The 25129-nt window shown below is 39.1% G+C and overlaps 2 protein-coding genes across 7 annotated transcripts in view; one reads left to right on the plus strand and one right to left on the minus strand.

Moving 5' to 3' along the window:
- The window catches only part of CCDC191 (coiled-coil domain containing 191), an 88990-nt gene extending 71718 nt beyond the window's left edge, over window positions 1-17272 (minus strand). Inside the window, exons 1-4 of one of the 3 annotated variants that reach the window (XM_025376445.1) lie at window positions 17036-17272; window positions 14594-14632; window positions 11231-11372; window positions 5538-5681 (exon numbers count right to left, since the gene is read on the minus strand). In XM_025376445.1, the coding sequence (XP_025232230.1) occupies window positions 5538-5681; window positions 11231-11372; window positions 14594-14632; window positions 17036-17125 (415 nt within the window). In that variant the 5' untranslated portion in view covers window positions 17126-17272. The remainder of the gene's footprint in view (window positions 1-5537; window positions 5682-11230; window positions 11373-14593; window positions 14633-17035) is intronic. The other 2 variants (XM_025376446.1, XM_025376447.1) reach the window with 2 other exon arrangements.
- Window positions 1-25129, plus strand: part of QTRT2 (queuine tRNA-ribosyltransferase accessory subunit 2) — a 79981-nt gene that overhangs the window by 30247 nt on the left and 24605 nt on the right. Inside the window, exon 1 of one of the 4 annotated variants that reach the window (XM_025376449.1) lies at window positions 17394-17529. The exons of 1 other annotated variant lie outside the window; for it this stretch is intronic. The gene's annotated coding sequence lies outside the window, so the exon portion shown is untranslated. Of the gene's footprint in view, window positions 1-17393; window positions 17530-25129 lie in introns of those variants that run through there. 2 more of the 4 variants (XM_025376450.1, XM_025376451.1) reach the window with 2 other exon arrangements.

The raw sequence follows: 25129 nt of genomic DNA on the forward strand, positions 1-25129 counted from the left end.
GAAAGAAAAAGCTTTATTGTGGTATAACTGACATATAATAAACTGCAAATATTTAAAGTCTATGATAAATTTTGACATATGCTAATAAAACCATCACCACAGTCAAGATAATGAATACATCCATCAGCCCCAAAAGGGTCCTCATGCTGATCTGTAATCTCTTCCTTTCACTCCTCCCCTTGCCCTCCACTCTGCTCCAAGTAAGCACAGACCTGCTGCCACTATGTAGTTTTCATTATCCAGAATTTTATATAAATTAAATCATACACTTATATACATTGTATTTTTTCTGACCTAGCTTCTTTCACTCAGCACAATTATTTTGAGATTCATTCATGTTATGTGTATCAATAGTTTATCACTTTCTATTGCTGAGTAGTATTCCATCATATAAATACACCACAATTTGTTTATTCACTCATTTGTTGATAGACATTTGAGTTGTTTCCAGGTGTTGGCTATTGCAAATAAAGGTATTATGAACACCTGTGTACAGTCATCCCTCCCTATCTCTGGGGGATTGGTTCCAGGACCTCCCAAGAATACCAAAATCCAAGGATGTTCAAAAATCCGTGATACCAAATGGTGCAGCATTTGCATATAACCTATGTCCATCCTGCCTTATACTCTAGATCATCTCTAGATTAGTTATGATACCCAATACAACGTAAATGCTATGTTAATACTTGTTACATGTATTGTTTAGGGAATAATGACAACAAAAAAGCTGTACATGTACAGTACAGATGGAATTATTTTTTCCTGAATATTTTTGATCCACGGTTGGTTGAGTCCACAAATGCAGAACCTACAGAACACAGGCTTTCTTTTCTGTTGGGAAAATGTGTAGGAGTAGAACAACTGGATCATATTATAGCTAAATGCTTACTTTTTCAAGAAACTATCAAACTGTTGTCCAAAGTGGTTACATAACTTTACATTCCCACCAGCATTGTAGAAGTATTCCAATTTCTCCACATCCTTACTAACACTTGGTATGGTCAGTCTTTCAAATTTAAGCCATTTTAACATATGTAGAGGTAACTCATTGCAGTTTTAATTTGCACTTTTATAATGACTAATGTTACTGAACATCTTCCTTGATTATGCTTTGTAGTTGTTCCAAAGATTATTGATAGTGGGGTATTGAAGTCTCTAACTACAGTCATGTATCAAACAACAACACTTCCATCAACAATGAACTGCGTGTACGAAGGTGGCCTCATAAGATTACAATGGAGCTGAAAAACTCCTATTGCCTAGTGATGCTGTAGCCATCATAATGTCAGAGCACAATGCATTACTCATGTGTTTTGTGGTGATGCTGGTATAAACAAAATAACCACACTAACAGTTGTTTAAAAGTGTAGCACATGCACCACATTCTCTTTATCCAGTTTATCACTGATGGGCTGATTCCATGTCTTTGCTATTGTGAAGAGTGTGTGCTACAATGAACATACACATGCATGTATCTTTATAATAGAATGATTTATATTCCTTTGGGTATATACCCATTAATGGGATTGCTCAGTCAACTGGTTTTCTGCTTCTAGATCTTTGAGGAATACTATGCATCCATAAAAAGGAATGAGATCATGTCCTTTGCAGAGATATGGATGAAGCTGGAAGCCATTATCTTCAGCAAACTAATGCAGGAACAGAAAACCAAACACTGCATGTTCTCACTTATAAGTGGGAGCTGAATGATGAGAACACATGGAAACGTTGGGAAGAACAACACACACTGGGGCCTGTCATGGGTGGCAGGGGGAGGAAGGGCATTGGGAAGAAAAGCTAATGGATGCTTGGCTTAATACGTAGGTAATGGGTCGATCTGTGCAGCAAACCACCATGGCACGTGTCTATCTTATTAACAAACCTGCACATCCTGCACATGTACCCTGGACTTAAAATAAAAGTTAAAATAAAGCACCCACAAAAAATCTTAGAATACTACACAAAAAAGTATAGCACATATAATTATATACAATACATAATACTTGATAATAATAATAATAACTATGTTACTGGTTTATGTATATACTAAACTACACTTTTATCATTATCTTAGAGTCTATTCCTACTTATTAGAAAAAAAAAAAAATTGGGCCAGGCATAGTGGCTCAAACCTGTAATCCCACCACTTTTGAGAGGCCGACATGGGAGGATTGCTTGAGCCCAGGAGTTCGAGACCAGCCTGAGAAGCAAAGCAAGACCCTGTCTCTATTAAAAGAAGAAAAAAAATTAGCTGGGTGTGGTGGCACACACCTGTAGTTTCAGCTACTACGGAGGCTGAGGCTGGAGGATTTCTTGAACCCAGGAGTTCAAGGCTGCAGTGATCTATGATCACCACTGCACAACAGAGGGAGATCCTGTCTCAAAAAAAAAAAAAAAAAGGTTAACTGTAAAATAGCCTCAGGCAGGTCTTTTAGGGGATATCCAAAAGAGGGTAATATTATCACAGGAGATGACAGCTATATGTGTGTTATTGCCCCTGAAGACCTAGTGAGACAAGATGTGGAGGAGAAGATAGTGATATTGATGATCCTGGCCCTGTGTAGGCCTAGGCTAATATGTATGTTTGTGTCTTAGTTTTTTAACAAGAAAAAAAAAATTAAAATTTCAAAAATAGAAAAAAGTACATAGAATTAAAAAAAAATTTGTCCAGCTCTCCAATGTGTTTGTTTTAAGCTAAGTGTTACCAAAGAGTCAAAATGTTAGAAAAAATTAAAAACTTATAAAGTAAAAAAGTTATAGTAAGTTAAGGTCAACTTATTATTGAAAAAAGAAAAATATGTTTTTATAAATTCAGTGTACCCTAAGTATACAGTGTTTTTAAGTCTACAGCAGCATATTTTAACATCCTAGGGCTTCACATTTACTCACAACTCACTCATTGACTAACCCAGAGCAGCTTCCTGCCCTGCAAACTCCATTCATGGTATATACCCTGTACAGGTGAAACACTTTTTACCTTTTATATTCTGTATATTTACTGTACCTTTTTATGGTTGGATGTGTTCAGACACCCAAATACTTACCATTGTGTTACCATTGCCTGTAGTATTAAGTAACATGCAGTACAGGTTTGTGGCCTAGAAGCAATAGTCTATCTCACATAGCCTAGGTGTATGGTAGGCTCTACCATCCAGGTTTGTGTAAGTACACTCTATCATGTTCACACAATGACAAAATCACCTAATGAGGCATTTTTCAGGACTTATCCCCTTCATTAAGCAACACATGATTGTATTATTGTTGAATTATATTTCTCTCTCCAATTTTGTCAATTTTTGCTTCATCTACCTTGGGACTCTTTTGTCAGGTGTATATATATTTATAGTTGTTATGTTTTTGTGATGGATTGACCCTTTTATTGTTAGAAAATGCACTTTTTGTTTCTAGTAACAATTTTTTCTTTAAAAGTCTATTTTTGGGAAAATTAAAAATCAAAGAAAAAATAAAAATAAAAAGTCTTTTTTAATATATATGAACATAGCCACTGTAGTTCTCTTTTGGTTACTGTTTGCATGGTATATCTTTTTCCATCCTTTTCCTTTTAACCTATTTGTACTTTAAATTGAACATATGTCTCTTGTAGATAGTATATAGCTAAGTCATGTATTTTTTATCCATTCTGCCAATCTCTGCATTTGGACTGAAGTGTTTAATTAAATGCATTTATATTTAATGTAATTCCTGATAAAGCTTACACTTATCATGTTGGTATTTGTTTTCTACATGTCTTATGTAAATGGCCTTTATCAAGTTGAAGAATTTCTCTTGCATTACTAGTTTGCTGAGAAGTTTTTATCAGGAATGCATGTTGGATTTTGTTAAGTGCTTTTTCTGTGTCTACTGAGATAATATGTTAATTAATATTTTTGGTAAACATCCTTTTTAATGGTTACATAAATATTTGTTCAGTATTTCAATTTAAAAAAAACTCTACCAGCATATGATGATTGAGACCTGGCATGACATTACTAGATGATATCAACCAATCTAAGTAAAGGGACATAATTAGATCTATTAGCACTGTATCAAAAGAAGTAATAGTTTCATTAGATTCCTTATATTTGCTTCAGAACAAATACGAAGTACTGAAGTACCACACTTTAATAATGACAATAATAAACTAGAAAATATCCAGAAGGCAGCAACGAGGATGATAAGACCTAGAAACCATGTGGTATAAAAAACTTGTTGAGAGTACTGGTGCTATTTAATCTGGAAACATAGAACTATATGAGTGGTCAAATATGGTAACAGCTCCTACAAAAAATAAAACGTTCTTGAGAGAGAACATGTTATTTTTGTTGTACCATAGGGTAAAAAGTTACTGAAGACAAAATCCTAATTCTCCTAACTAAGGCAAACTGCTATGAGGATTAGAGCCTCAGACCGGTTGAATGGGCTCCCCGCAAAGTGCAGGCTCTCACTCCTGGGAGGTGTTCAGGCAGAGGATACGTCACTACAAGTTAGGGACACTGTAGAATGATCTCTATCTGGGTCGGGGAGGAGGGTAGATCAGACTACCTAGTCTTGAAGGATTCTTCTAATTTGACAAGCTGATAGTTTTGTGATCCTCAACCTGGGGATTTTACAGAGTCCTAAACAAGGGGTATGATGTCAGGTGAATTCACCAAGGGTATCTGAGTCATGTATGGGGAGCTGCCCCACCATTACCAAGACTACTCCTATGCTCAGGGGAAAAAATACACAGACCCTTGAGTGTATTAGATAAACACTCAGACATCAGCCATCTAACTTGTCTGACACTGGCTCTGTGCACAATAGTGGCTTTTCCCTCCTCTGGGAAAAAAAAAAAAAAAAAAAACTAGAAAAGTAATAACCTCCCTTATAAGTAATAACTAACAGATAAATAAGAAGCATTTTATAAATTTAAAAATGACATATGAGCACTTAAATGTAGTCTGCATCAAAGTAAATAGTCCAGTGATATATGAGGAAGAGGCACTCTGAAACAGCATTAATTGCTATTATAAGCAGAATTATAAATACAGTTGGCCCTCCCTATCTGCAGATGCCACATTCTTGGATTCAACCAACTGCAGTTCAAAAATATTTGAAAAAAAAATTAAAAATAACAATACAACAATAAAAAATAACAAACATTTTAAAATACAGTATAACAACTATTTACATAGAATGTATACTGTATTAGGTATTATAAGTGGTCTAGAGATGATTTCAAGTATGCGAGAGGATATGCGCAGGACTAGAGCATCTGAGGAGTATAGTATCTGTGGGGGCCAGGGGTCCTGGAACTAATTCCTCACAGTTAGTTAGGGATAACTGTAATAGAATATTTTAATTTTTAAAAATACCATGAATTTACTGAAGATATAGCATAAGAAATTTACATTTAACTATGATAAATTAAAACCAATAATAAAAATTAAAACACAGAAAAGTTAAATAGGTATCATTTGTTATTTAAAACAATTATAAAGACTCCTTAGATACATTCATTAAATGTTAAAACTTAGAACAATCAGATAAGTTCTTACCATCAAACTTGTCATATTTCAAATGGTCATTGGCTTCTGGCACAAGAGTGACACTTGACACAGTGTTTTTAGCATCACCTTCTTCATCACTTGCTAATTCTTGCTTAAGTTTGGAGTCTAACCAGTCATTGACCAGCTCCTGAGCTACAATAAAACAAAAACACATTTTAAATATTTCAATTACTTCAGAGATTTTCTTTATTCACTGTTTTCATTTCTTCAATAAATATTAACTGAGTACCTATCAAGTACTGTTCTAGACACTGGAACACAGCAGTGAACAAAACTGGAAAAATAAGCCCTAGCATCATAAAACTTACATAAAACTTCCAACTGGGGAAAAGAGACAACAAGTAAATAAGAGAAAAGGCAGGGAGAGGAAGAAATGGAAGATGGGTGGTGTTGTTTAAATTGGGAGGTAACCCAGTCACAATTGCTTCAAATAGAATATAATACCTGGGAATCCAACTTACAAGGGATGTGAAGGAACTCTTCAAGGAGAACTACAAACCATGGCTCAATGAAATAAAAGAGGACACAAACAAATGGAAGAATATTCCACGCTCATGGATAGGAAGAATCAATATTGTGAAAATGGCTATACTGCCCAAGGTAATTTATAGATTCAATGCCATCCCCATTAAGCTACCAATGACTTTCTTCACAGAATTGGAAAAAACTACTTTAAAGTTCATATGGAACCAAAAAAGAGCCCGCATTGCCAAGACAATCCTAAGCCAAAAGAACAAAGCTGGAGGCATCACGCTATCTGACTTCAAACTATATTACAAGGCTACAGTAACCAAAACAGCATGGTACTGGTACCAAAACAGACATATAGACCAATGGAACAGAGCACAGCCCTCAGAAATAATACCACACATACACAACCATCCGATCTTTGACAAACATGACAAAAACAAGAAATGGGTAAAGGATTCCCTATTTAATAAATGGTGCTGGGAAAACTGGCTGGCCATATGTAGAAAGCTGAAACTGGATCCCTTCCTTACACCTTATATGAAAATTAATTCAAGATGGATTACAGACTTAAACGTTAGACCTAAAACCATAAAAACCCTAGAAGAAAACATAGGTAATACCATTCAGGACTTAGGCATGGGCAAGGACTTCATGTCTAAAACACCAAAAGCAATGGCAACAAAAGCCAAAATTGACAAATGGGATCTAATTAAACTAAAGAGCTTCTGCACAGCAAAAGAAACTACCATCAGAATGAACAGGCAACCTACAGAATGGGAGAAAATTTTTGCAATCTACTCATCTGACAAAGGGCTAATATCCAGAACCTACAAAGAACTCAAACAAATTTACAAGAAAAAAACAAACAACCCCATCAAAAAGTGGGCAAAGGATATGAACAGACACTTCCAAAAGAAGACATTTATGCAACCAACAGACACATGAAAAAATGCCCATCATCACGAGCCATCAGAGAAATGTAAATCAAAACCACAATAAGATACCATCTCACACCAGTTAGAATGGCAATCATTAAAAAGTCAGGAAACAACAGGTGCTGGAGAGGATGTGGAGAAATAGGAACACTTTTACACTGTTGGTGGGACTGTAAACTAGTTCAACTATTGTAGAAGACAGTGTGGTGATTCCTCAAGGATCTAGAACTAGAAATACCATTTGACCCAGCCATCCCATTACTGGGTATATACCCAAAGGATTATAAATCATGCTGCTATAAAGGCACATGCACATGTATGTTTACTGTGGCACTATTCACAATAGCAAAGACTTGGAACCAACCCAAATGTCCATCAATGACAGACTGGATTAAGAAAATGTGGCACATATACACCATGGAATACTATGCAGCCATAAAAAAGGATAAGTTCATGTCCTTTGTAGGGACATGTATGTAGCTGGAAACCATCATTCTCAGCAAACTATCACAAGAACAGAAAACCAAACACCGCATGTGCTCACTCACAGGTGGGAATTGAACAATGAGAACACTTGGATGCAGGAAGGGGAACATCACACACTGGGGCTTGTCATGGGATGTGGGGAGGGATAGCATTAGGAGATATACCTAATGTAAATGATGAGTTAATGGGTGCAGCACACCAACATGGCACATGTATACATATGTAACAAACCTGCACATTGTGCACTTGTACCCTAGAGCTTAAAGTATAATAAAAAATTTAAAAAATAATAATAAAAATAAATTGGGAGGTAAAAGAAAGCTTCACTGAGAAAAAGATATTTGAGCAAAGAAGGGAAGAATGTGAGAGAAGTGAGGATGTATAAGGTAATATGATTCTCTGCAGAGGGAAAACAAATGCAGAGGTCTTGTGCAGGAGTATCTACAGTGTTGGAAAAGCAGCAAGGAGGCCAGTGTGGTCAAAGAGAAGTGAGTGAGGAGGAGACAGTAGGAGATGAGGTTGGAGGGGTAATGTGCAGATCATCTTTAGGGGAGTGTTTAGGGCAATGATTATCAACCAGGGGTAATCTTGCCCCTCAGTGGACTTAAGCCAATGTCTACAGCCATTTTGTGTTGTCATAACTGGGGGAAGTAATACTATTGTCTAGTAGGTATAGGCCAGGGATGCTGCTAAACATCCTGCAATTCACAGGACAGCCCCCACAAAAATTCTCTAGCCCAAAATGTCAATAGTCCTGAGGCTGAAATTCCCTTGCTTAGAGTCTTGACACCATTCTAGCTACTTGGGCTTTTACTCTGCGTGCAATGGGAAGCCACAAGAGAGATGTGAGCAGAGAGGTGATATATTTTAAGAGAATCACTTTGACTATTAAGTTAAACTATAGGGGACAAGGACGGAGGCAGGGAACACCAATTGGGAAACAAGTACAATAATCCACAAGAGAGGTGATGGTGGCCTGGACCTGGGAGTGGAGGTATCACCAATGGTCAGATTCTAGAAAAGAATGTTTTGAGGTGGAGTTGACATGACTTGCTGACGGATTGGATATGGGACATGAAAGAAAGAAATCTATGAGGTTTTTGGCTTAAGCAACTGCAAGGATGGTGATGCCATTTACTGAGATGGAGAAGGCCAAGGATAGCAGCAGGTTTGAGGAGGAAGATCAGGAGTTCAGTCCCAGACATGTTAGGTTAGAGATGTTTAGGAGACATTCAAATAGGGATGTCAAATATGGTATTGGCTACAATACTCTGGATTTCAGGGGAGAGGTCCAAGCTGAAGAAATAAATGTGGAAGTTTTTAGCACGCAGACTGTATTTAAAATCATAGAAGTGGATGAAATTACCAGAGGAGGAAGGTAGACAGAGAAGAGGTTTAAGGACTGAGTGCTGAGGAACTCCAGGATTTAGGGGTTGAAGAGATAAGGTGGAACCAGGAAAGCCGACTAGGAAGGAGAGGCCATTGAGGTAGGAGGAAAATCCAAGAGTGTTATTTCCTGAAAGCTAACCTCCATTTGAATTTCTTTCTTAATGCTATTGAGAAAATCTCCTGAAATTATTTAGGTATGGGGAAAATGCCTGCTTTAGCATAACTTTCATCACTGTTATTACTATCAAACAGCTCTTTTGTTTATCTTCTCATTATCTTCATCATTATTGTGATCATTATTGCATAGTTAGTTCTTAGGGAATGGGGTGTTTATATTAAATGATGCCAAGAGACATTTAATATAGATAAAATAGGAAAAAATAAATCAGAGTAATATAAACGACGTGTTAAAAGCATACTAGCAACTAATGCTACTGGCTTTTAGGGGGAGGTAGAGAAATGGAGAAGATATTTACTGAGTAGCCCTTGTGTACAATAATTCAAACATTTATGTGTATAATAATTTATATGCAAAATAATTCATACCTACTAAATGATATGTATTGGTACATGGGGATTTACTGTGAAGTACCCCCAAAAACAAATAAAACTTCCCTTGGAGGGGTTAAACTGTAGGAATACCTCATGATGGACCACATGAGAAGTATACAAACTACCTTAAAGCACACATTTTCAAAGTATGTTCCTCAGAACACTACTTTTTGTAGAACATTAATATAGTTGATGAGATGAGAAAAAATGGTATCAACCTTTGAAAACCATGTTCTATCCACTGCTGTTCTGTCCATACACCAAACCATGTTCCTAATGTGAATCACTAGTTTCTCAGGATAATATACAGATTTCAGGATAAAAAGAGGTTCATGGTCTAGGCAGCATGGGAAACGAGGCAAGTAAACATTTCTTTCTAACTGCAGGACTTCTCAGAACCCTTAACAGGTTACAGTATATTGTGTGTCTGTATTGGCAGGGTGGGAAGTGAGGTGAGCAAGATCAGACAAGCTAATTTCAGAAACAATCTCCTTTCTCTAGCTCCAGTACTATCAACCACTCTAAACCACTCATCGTTACTGCTCACCCAGACTGCTGCCAGCAGCCTCCCACTGGTTGCCCTTTCCTCTCTTTTTCTCCCCTATAATCCATTCTTCCTATATTTAATTAATTTATTTATTTATTTGAGATGGAGTCTTGCTCTGTCACCCAAGTTGGAGTGCATAGCAAGATCTCAGGTCACTGCAACCTCCGCCTGCCGGATTCAAGTGATTCTCCTGCCTCAGCCTCCCAAGTAGCTGGGATTACAGGCACCCGCCACCACGCCCTGCTACATCCTTCATATATTTTATAAACTGTCATATTACTCCTCTGCTTAAAACTCTTCAATTCTATCCTGTCATACTCAGAGTAAAATCTAAATTCTTTCCCCAGGCTTGGAAAGCCCTATGTGACATGCCCTCTCCTCACTCCCACCAGCTTCTCTCTGTGGGGATGCTCCAGCCACATGGGTTTTCCTGCAGCACACCATGCCTGTCTGTACTTCATGCTCCCTTTCCATCTGCCTGGATGCTTCCCCCATCACATTGTTCAGCTGACTCCCTGCTCCTCGCTGACTCAGGTCTGAACTTGAATGACTTTTTACTACTGGATCACTGTAAAATTTTCTTTATTCCCACAGGAAATGTATATTTCATGAAAGAAAGGGCTTTGTCTCTCTTGTTCTTAACCAGTACTTCCAGTGCCTAAAATTGTACCTAACACAGAGTATATATATGTTGAAAAAATGAAGAAATAAATGGAATAACTGGAGACATAAGGAATTCAAATGGAAGTTGGCTTGTAGGACATCACACTCTTGACTTTCCATCTACCATAGTGGCCTCCCTTTCTCAGTCTCCTTTGTTGGTCCTTCCTGATTCCTTCCATCCCTAAATGGTAGAGTTCCTCAGGGCATCAGTAACGAAAATACCAAATTCCGGAAGAGTACATGCTTCTGGGACATAGGAAGGTTAGATTGTTTTTAGAGTCTCTTTATCAGGAGTAAAACTGATTTATAGACTGTAGTCAAATTATCTGTATAATATCTGATCAAATTAACTTGCTACCATCTTTGTCACAGGACTAACATCTTACAGCATTCACTAATCAGCTGTTGTATCAAACCACCTCTAGATGTGGTTCTAATTTGGGCAACAAAATGAGGCTTAAGTATATCCTTACTTGTAATATTGGAGTTAATTCCAGAGTAAAATAGCTTCAGGAGAGTAGAAAGAAAGGGAAATTAAGAACAAGAATAAGAACAACTTCCGTTCTCTACTTTGAAATGCATCATGGGGTTATGCTTTAAGAATTGTTAATATTACAGCAGAAAATGCATTCTCTTACCTTCTGCATAGATTTCATCATGATCCTCTATTTGCTCAGATGTTTTCCAATCTGTGATTTGGCCCCAGGGACTTCTGGGTAAATCCGAATTTCTAGTAAAAAATGCATTTGACACTGCAAATTCTGAGGCTTTCTCCACTCTCTTCAATATAACAGAAAAAAAAAATCCATTAAGACAACAAATTTGTTCAGTTAGAGAATTTCTCTCCTATTCAATAATCTGATTTTCTACCAACTACTAAGATTTGTTCATCTTTCCATTTGTGGAGAAACTCTTGAGGTTTAAACATCTACCCCCAAATATTCTGGGGGGTTTCATATACATTAAATTAATTGCAGTATTTTACCAAGTTCTAACAGGTGTTCACAATTTTGATATTTGAACAAAAGGTTATTAAGATTTAGATAACTTTTGTTTAGGGTATTAGTGATAGGATCCTGAGACATGGATATTTTACTTTAAATAAAAAATATATTTTATTAGTTTTCATGCCCTTAGGACTTGCATATGAATATGAACCAGAGGTGGAGTAAACCACACTTCAGCAAATTAGTACTCCTGAAGGAAACCTCCCATCTTATATTAGGCAATCATATATTAGGTTCAATAAAATTGCGATAAAAAGAGTCACTTAACTGTAGCCATCTAGAATGTTTTAACTCAACAGCAAGAGTCTAGTAAAAACATGACCAAATTTGCAGGATTGGGGGAAGAAATAGCAGAAGTGGGCAAACTGCCTTAGTGTTTTTATTTACCTGCACAGAATAAAAACGCTTATTTTAGGCTGGTGCAGTGGGTCATGCCTATAATCATAGCACTTTGGGAGGCCAAAATGGGAGGACTGCCTAAGCCCAGGAGTTTGAGACCAGCTTGGGGAATATAGTGAGACCCCACCTCTAGTTAAAAAATAAAAAATTAGCCAGGCGTGGTTGTGCACACCTATAATCCTAGCTACTTCAGAGGCTGAGGTGGGAGAAATCACTTGAGCCCAGAGCGTTGGGACTGCAATGAGCTGTGTTCATGCCACTGCACTCCTGCCTGGGTGACAAAGTGAGACTGTGTCTCAAAATAAATAAATTTAATTAAATAAATTTTAAAGCTGGGCACGGTGGCTCATGCTGTAATCCCAGCACTTTGTGAGGCCGAGGCGGGTGGATCACTTGAGGTCAAGACCAGCTTGGCCAACACAGTGAAACCCTGTCTCTACTAAAACTACAAAAATTAGCCGGGTGTGGTGGCACACACCTGTAATCTCAGCTACCCGGGCAGCTGAGGCATGAGAATCACTTGAACCCGGCAGGCAGAGGTTGCAGTGAGCCGAGATTGTGCCACTGTACTCCAGCTCGAGTGACAGAGTGAGAGTCTTGTCTCAAAAGAAAAAAAAATGTTAAAATTTATTTTGTAACTTAACCCCTAACTTCCCCCTCCCAGAAACCTGTGTTCTCCCATGATTGCTGTGTTTCTTCCAACTCAGGTAGTGATAACTACATTCCTCAGGGTGAAAACTTTGGAGTCCTTAATCCAATCTATCTCTCTCTTTCTCACCCCACCTATAATTGATCAGAAAATCTGATGACTCTATCTTTAAAATATACATAGAATCTGACCCCTTCCCATCACCTCCATTGCTAGTATCTTGGTCCAAGGCACAACAATTTCCTGACAGGTTTTCTGGAATAGCCTCTCACCACAGCACCGAATGACTCCTTTAAAATGAAAGCCACATCATGTATGTCACAACTCCACTCAAAAGCCTTCAATGGTTCCTGATCTCAATCAGAATTAATGTCAAAGTCCTTACAATGAGCTTCCAGGTCCTGCCACGCAGCCCTTTGTGAGCTTTCCAAGCCCCTCGCTACCCTTCCCTTTGCTCACTCTACTTCAGCCACATGGACCTCCTTGCTTGTTCCTCCTCAGATATGCTCAGTGTGTCCCCAGCTTAGGGCCTTTGTACTTGTTTCCCCTCTGCCTGAACTGCTGAACTGCTCTCCTACAGATACCCATAGGCCTCCTTCCCTCACCTCCTGAAGCCTTTGCTCAAATGTCACCTTCCCAGTAATGTCTTCTTTGACCACCTTATATAAAACTGTAAACGCTCTCCTCCAGCTCTCCTTCTCCCCGTCCTCTGCTCTGACTGTCTCCATAGTACTTACCATCCTATCGTATACTGGCACTGGGACTCTCAACACTCACATGCAAGCTAATCTTACCAGATAATGCGGAATGGTCTTCCTAAAGGCTAGCATTCATGATGGCAGATCCACTTTAGTCATCTTCTAAGTCAGGCTTTCTGCAGTATCCAGGAAGCTTGCCCGGACCCCATTTAAATTAGTGCCTCTCACCACATACTTCCATTACATCTTTAATTCTCTCATGAGCTTTAGGTAAGTTGTTTATTCCCCACTGGACTGTAAACCCTGGGAGGGCAGGGACTGTACCTGCTCTGATTTAGCTCCAATGCCCAACACAGTGGGCTAGTATTTAGTAGGCACTCAAATACCAGCTGAATAAATAAATGGCTAAAAATTATTACATTTGGCCTAGGATCTATTACATCTATCTAGGATCTGGTGCTCATGATGCATGTCAATTTAGATGAGTAATCACTCTTCAAAACACTGTCAGAAGGGTCTTTCCAGGGAAAATGTTGCATGATTTTGATACATGTGGTACACAATGAATCGAATATGGCAAGCTGCCAAACTGACACTCAGAAGCACACACCTGGAATGATTTAATGGTACTTTCAAATTAAATGGTACTCGGACTCAAAAATACGTATCTCAGGCCTGTAAGAAATGTCAGAGGTTATCTAACACAATCCCCACTTCACTGAATCCTGAAACACATTGTTCATTAGCCTAACATTAAGTGACCATTTAGAGTCCATTAAAATAGCTTCAGTGGTAGAAAACACATCTCCATAAGAATGCCCAGTCCACTTTTGGATGGACTAGTCATTAGAAAATTCTTATTTGTGATGCACATGTAGTTTTCACCCATTAGTCCCTATGTTATTGTAACTACAGTGAAGTCTTTCCAACATCTGAGGAAGGCCACTATATCCTCTCCCAAGGCTTCTTTTCCCAACTCCTTTAATCCTCTTCAAGTGATACTCATGGCATTTGAAACGATGTCTACACACCTCTTTTCTTGTCATTCCTACTTAAATGGTTTCATGAGAGGCAACAGAATTATGACAAAAAAATACTAAAAAGTATAAAATTAAGGCAACTTACATAGTCATGTGGGAACAAAAATAGCAGAGTATGTGCAAAGTGGAGGTCTACTCATATTTCTTTTCCATCTGATTATGCTCGACTCTTAATTATCTTTTTATTCTAAATTTGAAATATCCTTACCTTTATCCAGTGTTCCACATTGTCAGGACCAAAAGCAGGCTGTAGATAACATACATAGGACATTAATACACAGCAATATCTTCATCAACTTTGCCATTTAAATCTATGCTTCTGACTAAAGCATATGGAACAGTGTCCTTTATTATTTCCCCAAAGCATTTCAGTGGGAAGTTCAGCATGATTAGCAATAAAAGACACAGAATAGCAGTATGAGGAGAAAACATGAAGCCTTCCTGGGACATTGTTTTTATTTCTTGTCTAGGCTCACCTTGAGACTGTGATTTAATTGGGATAGGACCCTGTGGCACTGCTATTTTTTTTTAAACCTCCTTAGGGTTAAGAGTCAAGATATAGAAATGATAAATATAAAGCTACTCATTAAAAAAAAAAGGCACTCATTAATTAGCCAGATTATCCAAGTAATCTTTAGCTTAAAGAAGGGTGTGTTCCTCTCCTTACTCCTTTCATAAGTAGCCTGTAGCAAGAAGCTTTCTCATCTTACCTAGATCAGGGATCTTGTTTGGTCCAATAAAAACTGAGGGTTAATCAATCTGACTTCTACTGTTTTACAAAGCAGAAAATACAAATTTCCACCCAGATCAGTCAGGTATTAATCTGAAATTAGAAGTAAAACCATCAGGACATTTCCTTTCTTCACTCTCTGTAACTCCCAGAAGCTTGCAGAATTCCCTCTAATAGTCACAACAAATAGCTATCTTCTTTGCCAAAAATGCAGGTGTGTTTTGGCCAGGCGCAGTGGCTCACACCTGTAATCCCAGCACTTTGGGAGGCCAAGGTGGGCAGATCACGAGGTCAGGAGATCAAGACCATCCTGGCTAACACGGTGAAACCCCGTATCTACTAAAAAAACAAACAAACACCCAGAAGCTTGCAGAATTCCCTCTAATAGTCACTTAACGAATAGAGTTATCTTCTTTACTAAAAATTCAGGTGTGTTTTTAAAATAAGGGGATATCCTGATGATGTGTCATTGGAGTACTAAATCTCTTTTGGTTGTGTTCCCAGTTCATAAATTGCTTCTTACTCAAATATGCTCTCTAAAATAATAATAATATTAATAATAATAAAATAAGGGGATATCCAAACTAGCATGTTGACACATGGAGGTGGGAAAAATATAATACTCTCTTTCACTTACCTAACACTATGCCTTCAAACCATCTTACTGATAACTAACGCAGCTGTACTGCTTAATAATTTTGTCACTGCAACAAAGAAAGAACTGATCCAATTAAAACACAACTGAACTTGAAAGAACCCTATGTTTTCCCCTTTTTCTCTCTAGGCAGTAATAATGAGCTCTAGCAGGAAAAATCCTTCCTTTTGGAGTCCTAAGAAATTATTCTAAATTTTTACCTTTCATCATCAAGTCCATATCCATAACCTATTTTGGATTCAATACATCATGCAACTGATGTATTGAAATAGCAGCAGCCTCAGTTTCCAAGTCTCCCTAATGCTCCAGCCTGTGCCCTGTAGTATCTAGGGCAACATATTTACCATGTGGAATATGTCCAATGCATTTAGTTGGTAAATTCAGAATAAATTGCAAGAACAATTGCCTGGGGCCCTCACAAAGGCCACATACATCTACAGAATATTATTTAGGAAAGTGTAACTTAAAGGTGAAAACAGCGGCTGAAACTGCTCTGTAGCTGAAAGCTGAGAAGCTTCTCCATTTTAATACTCTCATTTAGATTTTAAGCATCCGTTTGGGGACTGTTAAAAAGGTAGTCTGTGGAAAGCACACACGGTGCAACTGTGACTTTGCACATGTCACATATGTTTTCAAGTTTAAAATGTGGGTTATCAGTTTTTTCTTATCCTCAGGTGCTAATGCATCCAAATGGGTGACAGACACGGAGAGAATCTATTTTTTGCATGTTGATTGAATTTAGAAATTCCTGTGTGAATCAAGTATTAATGTATTCAATATCCACTGGCATTCCTGAGTTTATTTACTTTACGTAAAAGTGGAGGGGCAGGAATACAGGCAGGGTATTTAATGTGAAGCTCTCCCCCGTTAATAAAGATCAATTCCCCCAAGATTTGCAAAAAAAAAAAAAAAAAAAAAAAGAGAGAGAGAGAGAAAGAAATATGCGAGAAGTTTCCTAAAATTTAAGGGGGAACGGAGTTTGCAAAGTCCTTTCACTTCGAAGGGCATTAGCAGACACCTCCGGTTTTACAAAAGCGTTGGAAACAGTTCTTCCACGATGCTGGCCCACCAAAGCCGTAATGTACCCAGACCCCAGAGATCCTAGAGCACTTCACTCAGGGCAATGCTGGCTTTGGGGCGGTTAAGGCAGGGGCGTGTCAGCTAAGGATAAAAAGGCAGGAAGCACAGAGGGGCCGCGACTGGCTTCCTGACTGCCCCGCCCCTTGGGCAAGTCCCCGCCCTCCAAAGCTCTCGATTGGGATCACCTGGGGACTCGGCTTCCTTGTGAACCGTTTCCAGCGATTCAGCCCCATCCTTTTCTTTGAGGAGGACCTTCCCTGAGGCGCCATTAGCATTTTCCAAGTTCGAGCTCGAACCTCGGCCAAAGCTGCCACAACCGCTCTTCTGCCAGGGCAGCTTCCGGGTCACGCTGGGAATTGTAGTTCCTACGCCCGCAAGGAAAGCAGGCGTAGGACGCCGTCGAACCACCACTCCCACGAAGCTCTGCGCAGGCCGCTCGCGTTGGCTCAGTTACCATAGCAACGGCAGAGGGCCCTCGCTCTTGCCGTCATCAAGGCTCGCTTTAATGTCGGCTTTGCTTTTTTTCTGGCGCCCAATGATGACGCAGTACTCCCTGATTGGGTCTGCACTGCAGGCAGTGATTTGGGGGCAGAGAATTCTGCAAGCCTAACACGTGGTAGTGAACTGTGAAGAGTTTGAGGGGTCTGAACACTAAAAGAATCGAATAGTTTGTTGGCAGGTAAGTGCCCTTTTGCCCTGCTGGTGTGGGAGCTGCTAGAAATGGATGAGTCGCGTCGCGCCCAGACGCTTCCTGGTTGTGTTGCAGTAACAGGGATAGTACTCCCGCCATGTCTCCTCCCCTTCCCTTTTAAGGGTCTTCTGGTACATCTTGGCTTCTGTAAATTCAGATTCTCATAAATCGTGCAAGCCTCGCCGACACCTCTGAGATAAAAGGGTCCCTTTCGATTAGCCTCTGCTCAAGGGTAGAGTTCTCAGTTGGAAATTTTTATTCCGAACTGCCCATGGGAGGGTGGGACCATCTTCAATCTCTGAGCTAGGTGCCTAGGGAGGTCTGGGGCCATGGAGATGGCCCATGGAGCAAAGATAAATCCTGACTTATTGGCTGAGCCGAGGTGTCTCCAGAGACAGCCCATTTGGGGTGATAAATGGGCTTATAAAGCAGAGTAAAGATTTAGAACAAGAGTTTTGGATTCAGCTACTTTGTGGCTATGTGACCTTAGGCAACTTGTTTAATAACTCAGAGACCGTGTTTTCTCATGCAAAATGGGGACGATAATACCTGAATCACTGGAGTGTTGGAATGATTAAAAATAAATGTATGTAAAGCATTCTGCCCGGAAATGTAAACTAAAGTTGACTTGAAATTGGTGAGAATGAGGTTGGGGAAGCTATGTCCTCGGACTGTTGCAGCGATCCCAGGACCAGCTCTGTAACTGGTCTATCTGAAAGGTGGTTGAATAAATTGTGTTCATACAAACTATGCAGTATCACGAAGTTTTTTTCAAAAGGGTAAGTTAGCTTTATGTTTCTTCTTCAGGAAAGACGTCTAATGTTTATTCTTGAGAGAAAAGCAAATTGCAGAGAAGTGCATATATTATAGTATGTTTCCATTTTTGTAAAAGCAAACCCTGACCAAAACACTCCCTTCCATATGCAAGTATGTTTAAATGTTTGAGAATGGAGAAAGATTGCAGAGACTGGGAGGATGGATTAGAGGCGGGAGGGAGAAAGGGAAAAGAACAAGAACACTATAGCAAAATGGTAACTGATTATAATGTGCTTGTGGACCAGATGGAACTTCTCATAAGCTCCCAGCCTATTAGAGTATAGCGTTGAAAACTAGACTTCAATAATTTAAGCCCTTGCTCTGCCACTTACCAGCTGGTGATTTTATCAGCCTCAGTTTACCATCCATAAAATGCAGATAATAATAGCATCTATATTATGCATTTGATATGAGGATTAATGGAGTGAATATATAAAGAACAGTGCTTGATACATAGTAAATACCCAATAAATGTTAATTGCTGTTATTATGTCTTTCTATATGTGAAATTAATTTAACTTTTATTGTGATTACTGACATTTGGAATTCTACCATCTTGTTTTGTGTTTTCTATTTCTTTTTTTGGTCTCTTTTCTTGCCTTTTATTAGATTAATCCATTTTTCTTTATTTTCCCACTTCCCTCTCCAGTGAGTTTGGAAATTATGCATTCTGTCATTAATTGTTTAACAGTTACTTCTGAATTTTTAACACACATACTCAACAAAGTTTAACGTCATCATTATCTCTTTCCCCCACCAAATGGTGTAAGGATTTCCGAATGCCTTGGAAAAGTCTTCAGTTACTGTTTTTTGGAATCGTAGCGTTCTTCATGTCTTTCTTTTTTTTTTTTGAGACCGAGTCTTGCTTTGTTACCGAGGCTGGACTGCAGTGGCATGTTCTTGGCTCACTGCAACCTCTGCCTCATGGGTTCAAGTGACTCTCCTGTCTCAGCATCCAGAGTAGCTGGGATTACAGGCGTGTGCTGCCACACCTGGCAGATTTTTGTGTTTTTAGTAGAGACAGGGTTTCGCCACGTTGGCCAGGCTAGTCTCGAACTCCTGACCTCAGGTGATCCGCCAGCTTCGGGCTCCCAGAGTGCTGGGATTACAGGCGTGAGCCACTGTGCCCGGCCAGCGTTCTTCATTTCTCTGTTGTTTCTGAGTCAGCTCAATGCACCACATTGTTTAAAAGTCCTTCAGACATTTTTCTATGCATATACCATTCATTATAGAAAGGGTACATGTGTGGGGGAGAAGGGTAAGAGATGCAGACGTGCACTTATATATACAGCTTTCTTCTCACCTTTTGCCTTAGGAAATTTTGGACATTTCCATGACAGTATGTAGAGAATCCAGCTAGGAAACATTTAGAAATCCCTTCTCTCATGATAAATGAAGAGTGGTGGGTCGCACTGGAAGTGTTAGGACAGGTATAGTGTTGCCAGAAGTGCAGGGAATCTTCGTTAGTCCTTGTAAAGGTAGAGATCCACTGACAGCCTGTCATTTGTCTTTACACTCTTAATGTTTTTCCTTAAGACTTTCCCCAGGAATGCCATCTGTGACACCAGAAGTATTAGAACAGACCCACAATAAGGGAAAAGGGAAGGGATCATGGTAAAGGCAAATAAAAACGAGTTAATGTTTTGGAGCCTGTTGATCTGTTTCTTGAACTTTCTTTGGGAAAAAGGAAATAATCACTCTCAAAGCATGTTTTTAAAAATATGTATATGAATATGTGTTTGTGTGTGTACTATTTTATTACTTCATAGTAACAATTTATTGTATTTGGCCTCTAGAAAAGAAGTGCAATTATAAAAAACATTTACCATAATCTGAACAGTGAATGAAGAAAGGAAGACTTGGTTCTTCCAGCTCTGGACAAAATTCCATTTTTTTTTTAATATTGGTTTCCAGTTGAAGTATAGTACGTTATCTGATGTTTTCCTCAGATTTTAAAATACTTGCATTCATCCCCACAAAACAGAATCACTGACAATGGCAGTTTATTCTAATACTTTTTCTTAAATCCAGTCATCTGCTTTTCCTTCCTTACTTTTCTCTTCAGTTACGTATTAAGTTACTGTGATTAGGGTGGGACTTTTATGAAGCCCCAAACAACAGAAGTGAGTATGTAGCACCAAAATCGTTCACTGTAGAGAAAGCCAAGTGGGTATTTCTCTCCAGCTGGCTGAGTGGGTTCAGTATTCTAAGCTGAGGATTTTGGATTTCATCTTTAAAGTTGTGAGAATTAAATTTGGGATTAAAGCATTATATCACAGGAGAGCCCATCTCCTGCCTCTAAGAACATGGTGACCAATGTCCTTTAGAGTTACAAAGGACCTCAAATTACAGACTTTCAGTTAAGAATGAAGAAAGTTGTTTCTTCAGTTGAGGAAAGAGTGGGAAGGGGAGATGAGAAAGAACAGAGAAGATGCCTTCAGGACCGAGTGGATGATTAATCACACTTGAGACTCATTTGTTAAAAGATGGGAACTTCTAGAATATGTTCATTCTTTCTTCACACAAGGATGAAACAAAGAAGTCTTTGAGAGAAAGGTAAGTCTTGGAAGCCAGTGGTCTGGGCTTCCAGGTCTGGCTGCCTCTATACTCTTAGAGAATCCTTGTGTCCAACCTTGGAGAAGCTGAGATTGGTTGTTTGGTAATCTTCCTTTATCTGTGGGGAGTATGTTCCAAGACCCCTTGTGGATGCTGGAAACTGCAAATGGTTCCAAACTCCAGATAGATAGATAGATAGATAGATAGATAGATAGATAGATAGATAGATCGATCGAAACCCTAGATAGATACATAGATAGATAGACAGACAGACAGAGAATAGACAGACGGTATGATGTTTCCTATCTATACATACCTATAATAAAGCTTAATTTATTAATTAGGCACAGTAGTAGATCTTAGTCACCTCAGCAAACAGTCTTTTTTCTTTTCCTAGTTGGAGAACTTTAACCTTTTCTCATAAGGGATTACTTTATGGTTTGCCTTTGGCATATCCGTGTTGCCAGCATCACAACTCTTGTGCTGTGGGGCCAGTCGTAAGTAAAATAAGGGCAACTTGAACTTAAGCACTTTAATACAGTGACAGTTGATCTGATCAATGAGACAGCTCTTAAGTAACTAAGGGGCGAGGAGCGTCTACAGTATGTAGATGCTGGGCAAAGGGTTGATTTATGTCCTGGGTGGAACAGAGCAAAATGGCAAGAGATTTCATTATGCTACTCAGAATGGCATGCAATTTCAAACTTATGGTTTTTTCTGGAATTTTCCGTTTAATATGTTTCGTCCTCGGATGTCCATGGATAACTGAAACTGGAAAGCAGAACGGTGAATGGGGGTACTGTATTAAGAGAACCAGTGGGTTTCCTTTTAGTTGCCTTTATGTATATAAGTGTACCTTCTTCTTCCCATTCTGATTCTATGCTTGCATGGCATATTTGGCTTCATGTGTTGCATTCTCTAGGGCAGGCATGCGCTGACTGGTCCACTTTACTTTTTTCGATTCTCAGAGTAAATAATTGTGCATACTGATTTTATTGTTTAGTCTCTGAGGTTGATAGGTTTGAGCCTGACCCTGAGTGATGGCTCTGTGCTGGATATATAGAAAAGATGAGGCTGAGCTTACCAGGCAGAAGCCTAAATCCCTGACTAGTGGCCAGCCAGCCCACCAAGCAGTACAAGACTGTAAGGCACTGGAGGGAGCAGCAGCAGGTGGCTGATCTTTGAGCCCCTGTGTAATTCTGTTGGCACAGGTTAAAGAACTTGACAGCTGCTTTCTTTTATCTCTTTTCTTTTCTCTTTCCCTTTCTTTTTCTTTCTCTTTCTTTTCTTCTTTTTTGTTTTTGAGACAGGCTGGAGTGCCAGTGGCGTGATCATGGCTCACTGCAATCTCTGCTTCCCTGGCTCAAGGGATCCTCCTACCTCAGATTCCCGAGTAGCTAAGACTACAGGCTCATGCCACCATTCCTGGCTAGTTTTTGTATTTTTTGTAGAGACAGGTTTTCATTGTGTTGCCCAGGCTGCTCTTGAACTCCTGAGCTCAAGCGATCTGCCCACCTCAGCCTCCCAAACTGCTGGGATTACAGGCATGAGCCAACGTGCCCAACCAAAAGCCGCTTTCTTTTTATGACTTTCCACAGTATGTTCTATGGGAAAAAAACAAAAAGATGTTTCATAGATTTCACATACACTTTTGAAAAATCTTGTTCTTTTAAGTGGCCATGGTATGCTGCAGGATATCCTAAAAAAAAAAAAAAAAAAGAATACATCTCCTAGCACGTTAAATTTACTCTCACTTAAAAGCCATAGTTGGCTGGGTGCAGTGGCTCACGCCTGTAATCCCAACACTTTGGGAGGTCAAGGCAGGAGGATCACTTGAGCCCAGGAGTTTGAGACCAGCCTGGGCAATGTAGTGAGACTCCGTGTCTACAAAAAAATTTTTTTTTAATTAGTTAGGTGCGGTGGTTGGGCACCTGTAGTCTCAGCTACTTAGGAGGCTGAGGTGGGAGGGTTACTTGAGCCTGAAATGTCATGATTGCACCACTGCACTTCAGCCTGGGCAATAGAGTGAGACCTTATCTCAAAAAAACCAAAAAAGACATAATAAAAAGAGTACAGGCCTTTTTGCAGGAGGCTCAGGTTCTAGATAAGCCTATGACTAAGCAGGCCTAATCTCATTACAATAAAATGGCAGAAGGGGTGATGGTGGTGAGGTGATGATAAGGAATTCCCAGGTAGGGGTCTCTGGTAGTACTGGAACTCTATAAATGATTTTCTGAAGTCTAAGAGCAATTATACAATACTGGGATATTAAGCACAGTTTTACTAAAGCAATAGGGTTTGTTGTTTTTACCTGGAATTGAGTTAACACTGCATGGAAAAGCAGATTATTTCATGCTTATCAGAAGCTTTGATTGTCAGTCGTTCGTGTCATTTATTAATAAACTGGAGAAACTTAGAGTGTAGGTTTGATGGGGAGAGATAATAAAAGTTAGTAACATTGTAGATTCCTATACTTCATTTTTCAAACGTATTAGTTTTACCCAATGAAGGTTCTTTGTGCCTTTATGTGAATTTAATTTAAAAAACACTCTTCATGTGTATACATTTAAACTCTTTACATGCTTTACACAGCTCAGATGAGAGAGTATTTTTGGAGTAAGACAGAATTTTTGGAGGAGCCAGCAAGTTCCTGTCTCTAGCCCTTTTCTGAAATAGCTCCAGGCAACACAGTTTCTTCCGTCAGACGTATGTGAGAGTAGGAAATGCTTAAGTTACTGCAGCATTTAAAAATTCTGGTCCAGGCCGGGCGCGGTGGCTCAAGCCTGTAATCCCAGCACTTTGGGAGGCCGAGATGGGCGGATCATGAGGTCAGGAGATCGAGACCATCCTGGCTAACACGGTGAAACCCCGTCTCTACTAAAAAATACAAAAAACTAGCCGGGCGAAGTGGCGGGTGCCTGTAGTCCCAGCTACTGGGGAGGCTGAGGCAGGAGAATGGCGTGAACCCGAGAGGAGGAGCTTGCAGTGAGCTGAGATCCGGCCACTGCACTCCAGCCTGGGCGACAGAGCGAGACTCCGTCTCAAAAAAAAAAAAAAATTCTGGTCCATTAAATTTTCATTAGTTCTTATTTATGTTTCAACAAATCTAGTGTTCCATATTGGTTGATTTCAGTATTCAGTCAGAACAACGGGTGTTGATTCATGAAGCTTCGAAGTACATTTCTCATCTTTGTGCTTCCCCCTGCTTCAGTTCTCCAGAGCTACTTAGATTACAAAATGCTGTCTTAAATTTCACATTAGAGCTCTTTTGGTTTAAAATATAAAATACATTTTTATCACTTGAAATCAGTATTATCTAATAAATAAGGATTATGATTCTCATATTTTCTAGAGTATGCTTTTATTAGCTTATAGTTTTACAGTTTTTTGAAATGAACCTTCTTGTTTTAGCAGTCTTAATGTGTAACAACAGGGTATGTAAAAAAATAGCTTTTATACTATTTATTAAAATATAACCTTTTTTCCTTACCAGTGTCCATTTCTGTGTGTTCTAATGACACTTATTTTTATGTTTCTATCTTTGTGATAACTTGAAATAATGGTATTATGGTTACAGAAAATTGACCAGGGTTTCATCAAACACTTATATTAGTTTTTATAATTTGTGTTTAGCATGAAATATCTTCGTAGACTGTACAGAAAGTAGTTGTTCTTTTTTTTTTTTCCAGAAAGTAGTTATTCTAATGGCTAAGATTCTAATGATAGAGATGGCTATTTTATTTAAATTTAAGAATTTATGTCTCCTAAAAAAAAGTAATGTTTTCATTCTTGAATATATTTAACTAATGATAGATATGTCTTATTTATTTGGTGACATTTTAACAATGGTTGACTTTCAGAGTATGGTATGGTATAATGCTTAGAAAATGGGATCTGGCCAGGCACAGTGGCTCATGCCTGTTATCCCAGCACTTTGGGAGGCTAAGGTGGGCGGATCACCTGAGGTCAGGAGTTCGAGACCAGCCTGGCCAACGTGATGAAACCCCATCTCTACTACAAATACAAAAATTAGCTGGGCATGGCAGCACATGCCTGTAGTACCAACTCCTTGGGAGGCTGAGGCAAGAGAATCTCTTGAACCCAGGAAGCAGAGGTTGCAGTGAGCTGAGATCGTGCCACTGCACTCCAGCCTGGGTGACAGAGAGAGAGAGACTCCGTGCCCACAAAAAAAGAAAGAAAAGAAAAGAAAATGGGA

The sequence above is a fragment of the Theropithecus gelada genome, chromosome 2 (assembly GCF_003255815.1).
Source record: "Theropithecus gelada isolate Dixy chromosome 2, Tgel_1.0, whole genome shotgun sequence".
Lineage (NCBI taxonomy): Eukaryota > Metazoa > Chordata > Mammalia > Primates > Cercopithecidae > Theropithecus > Theropithecus gelada.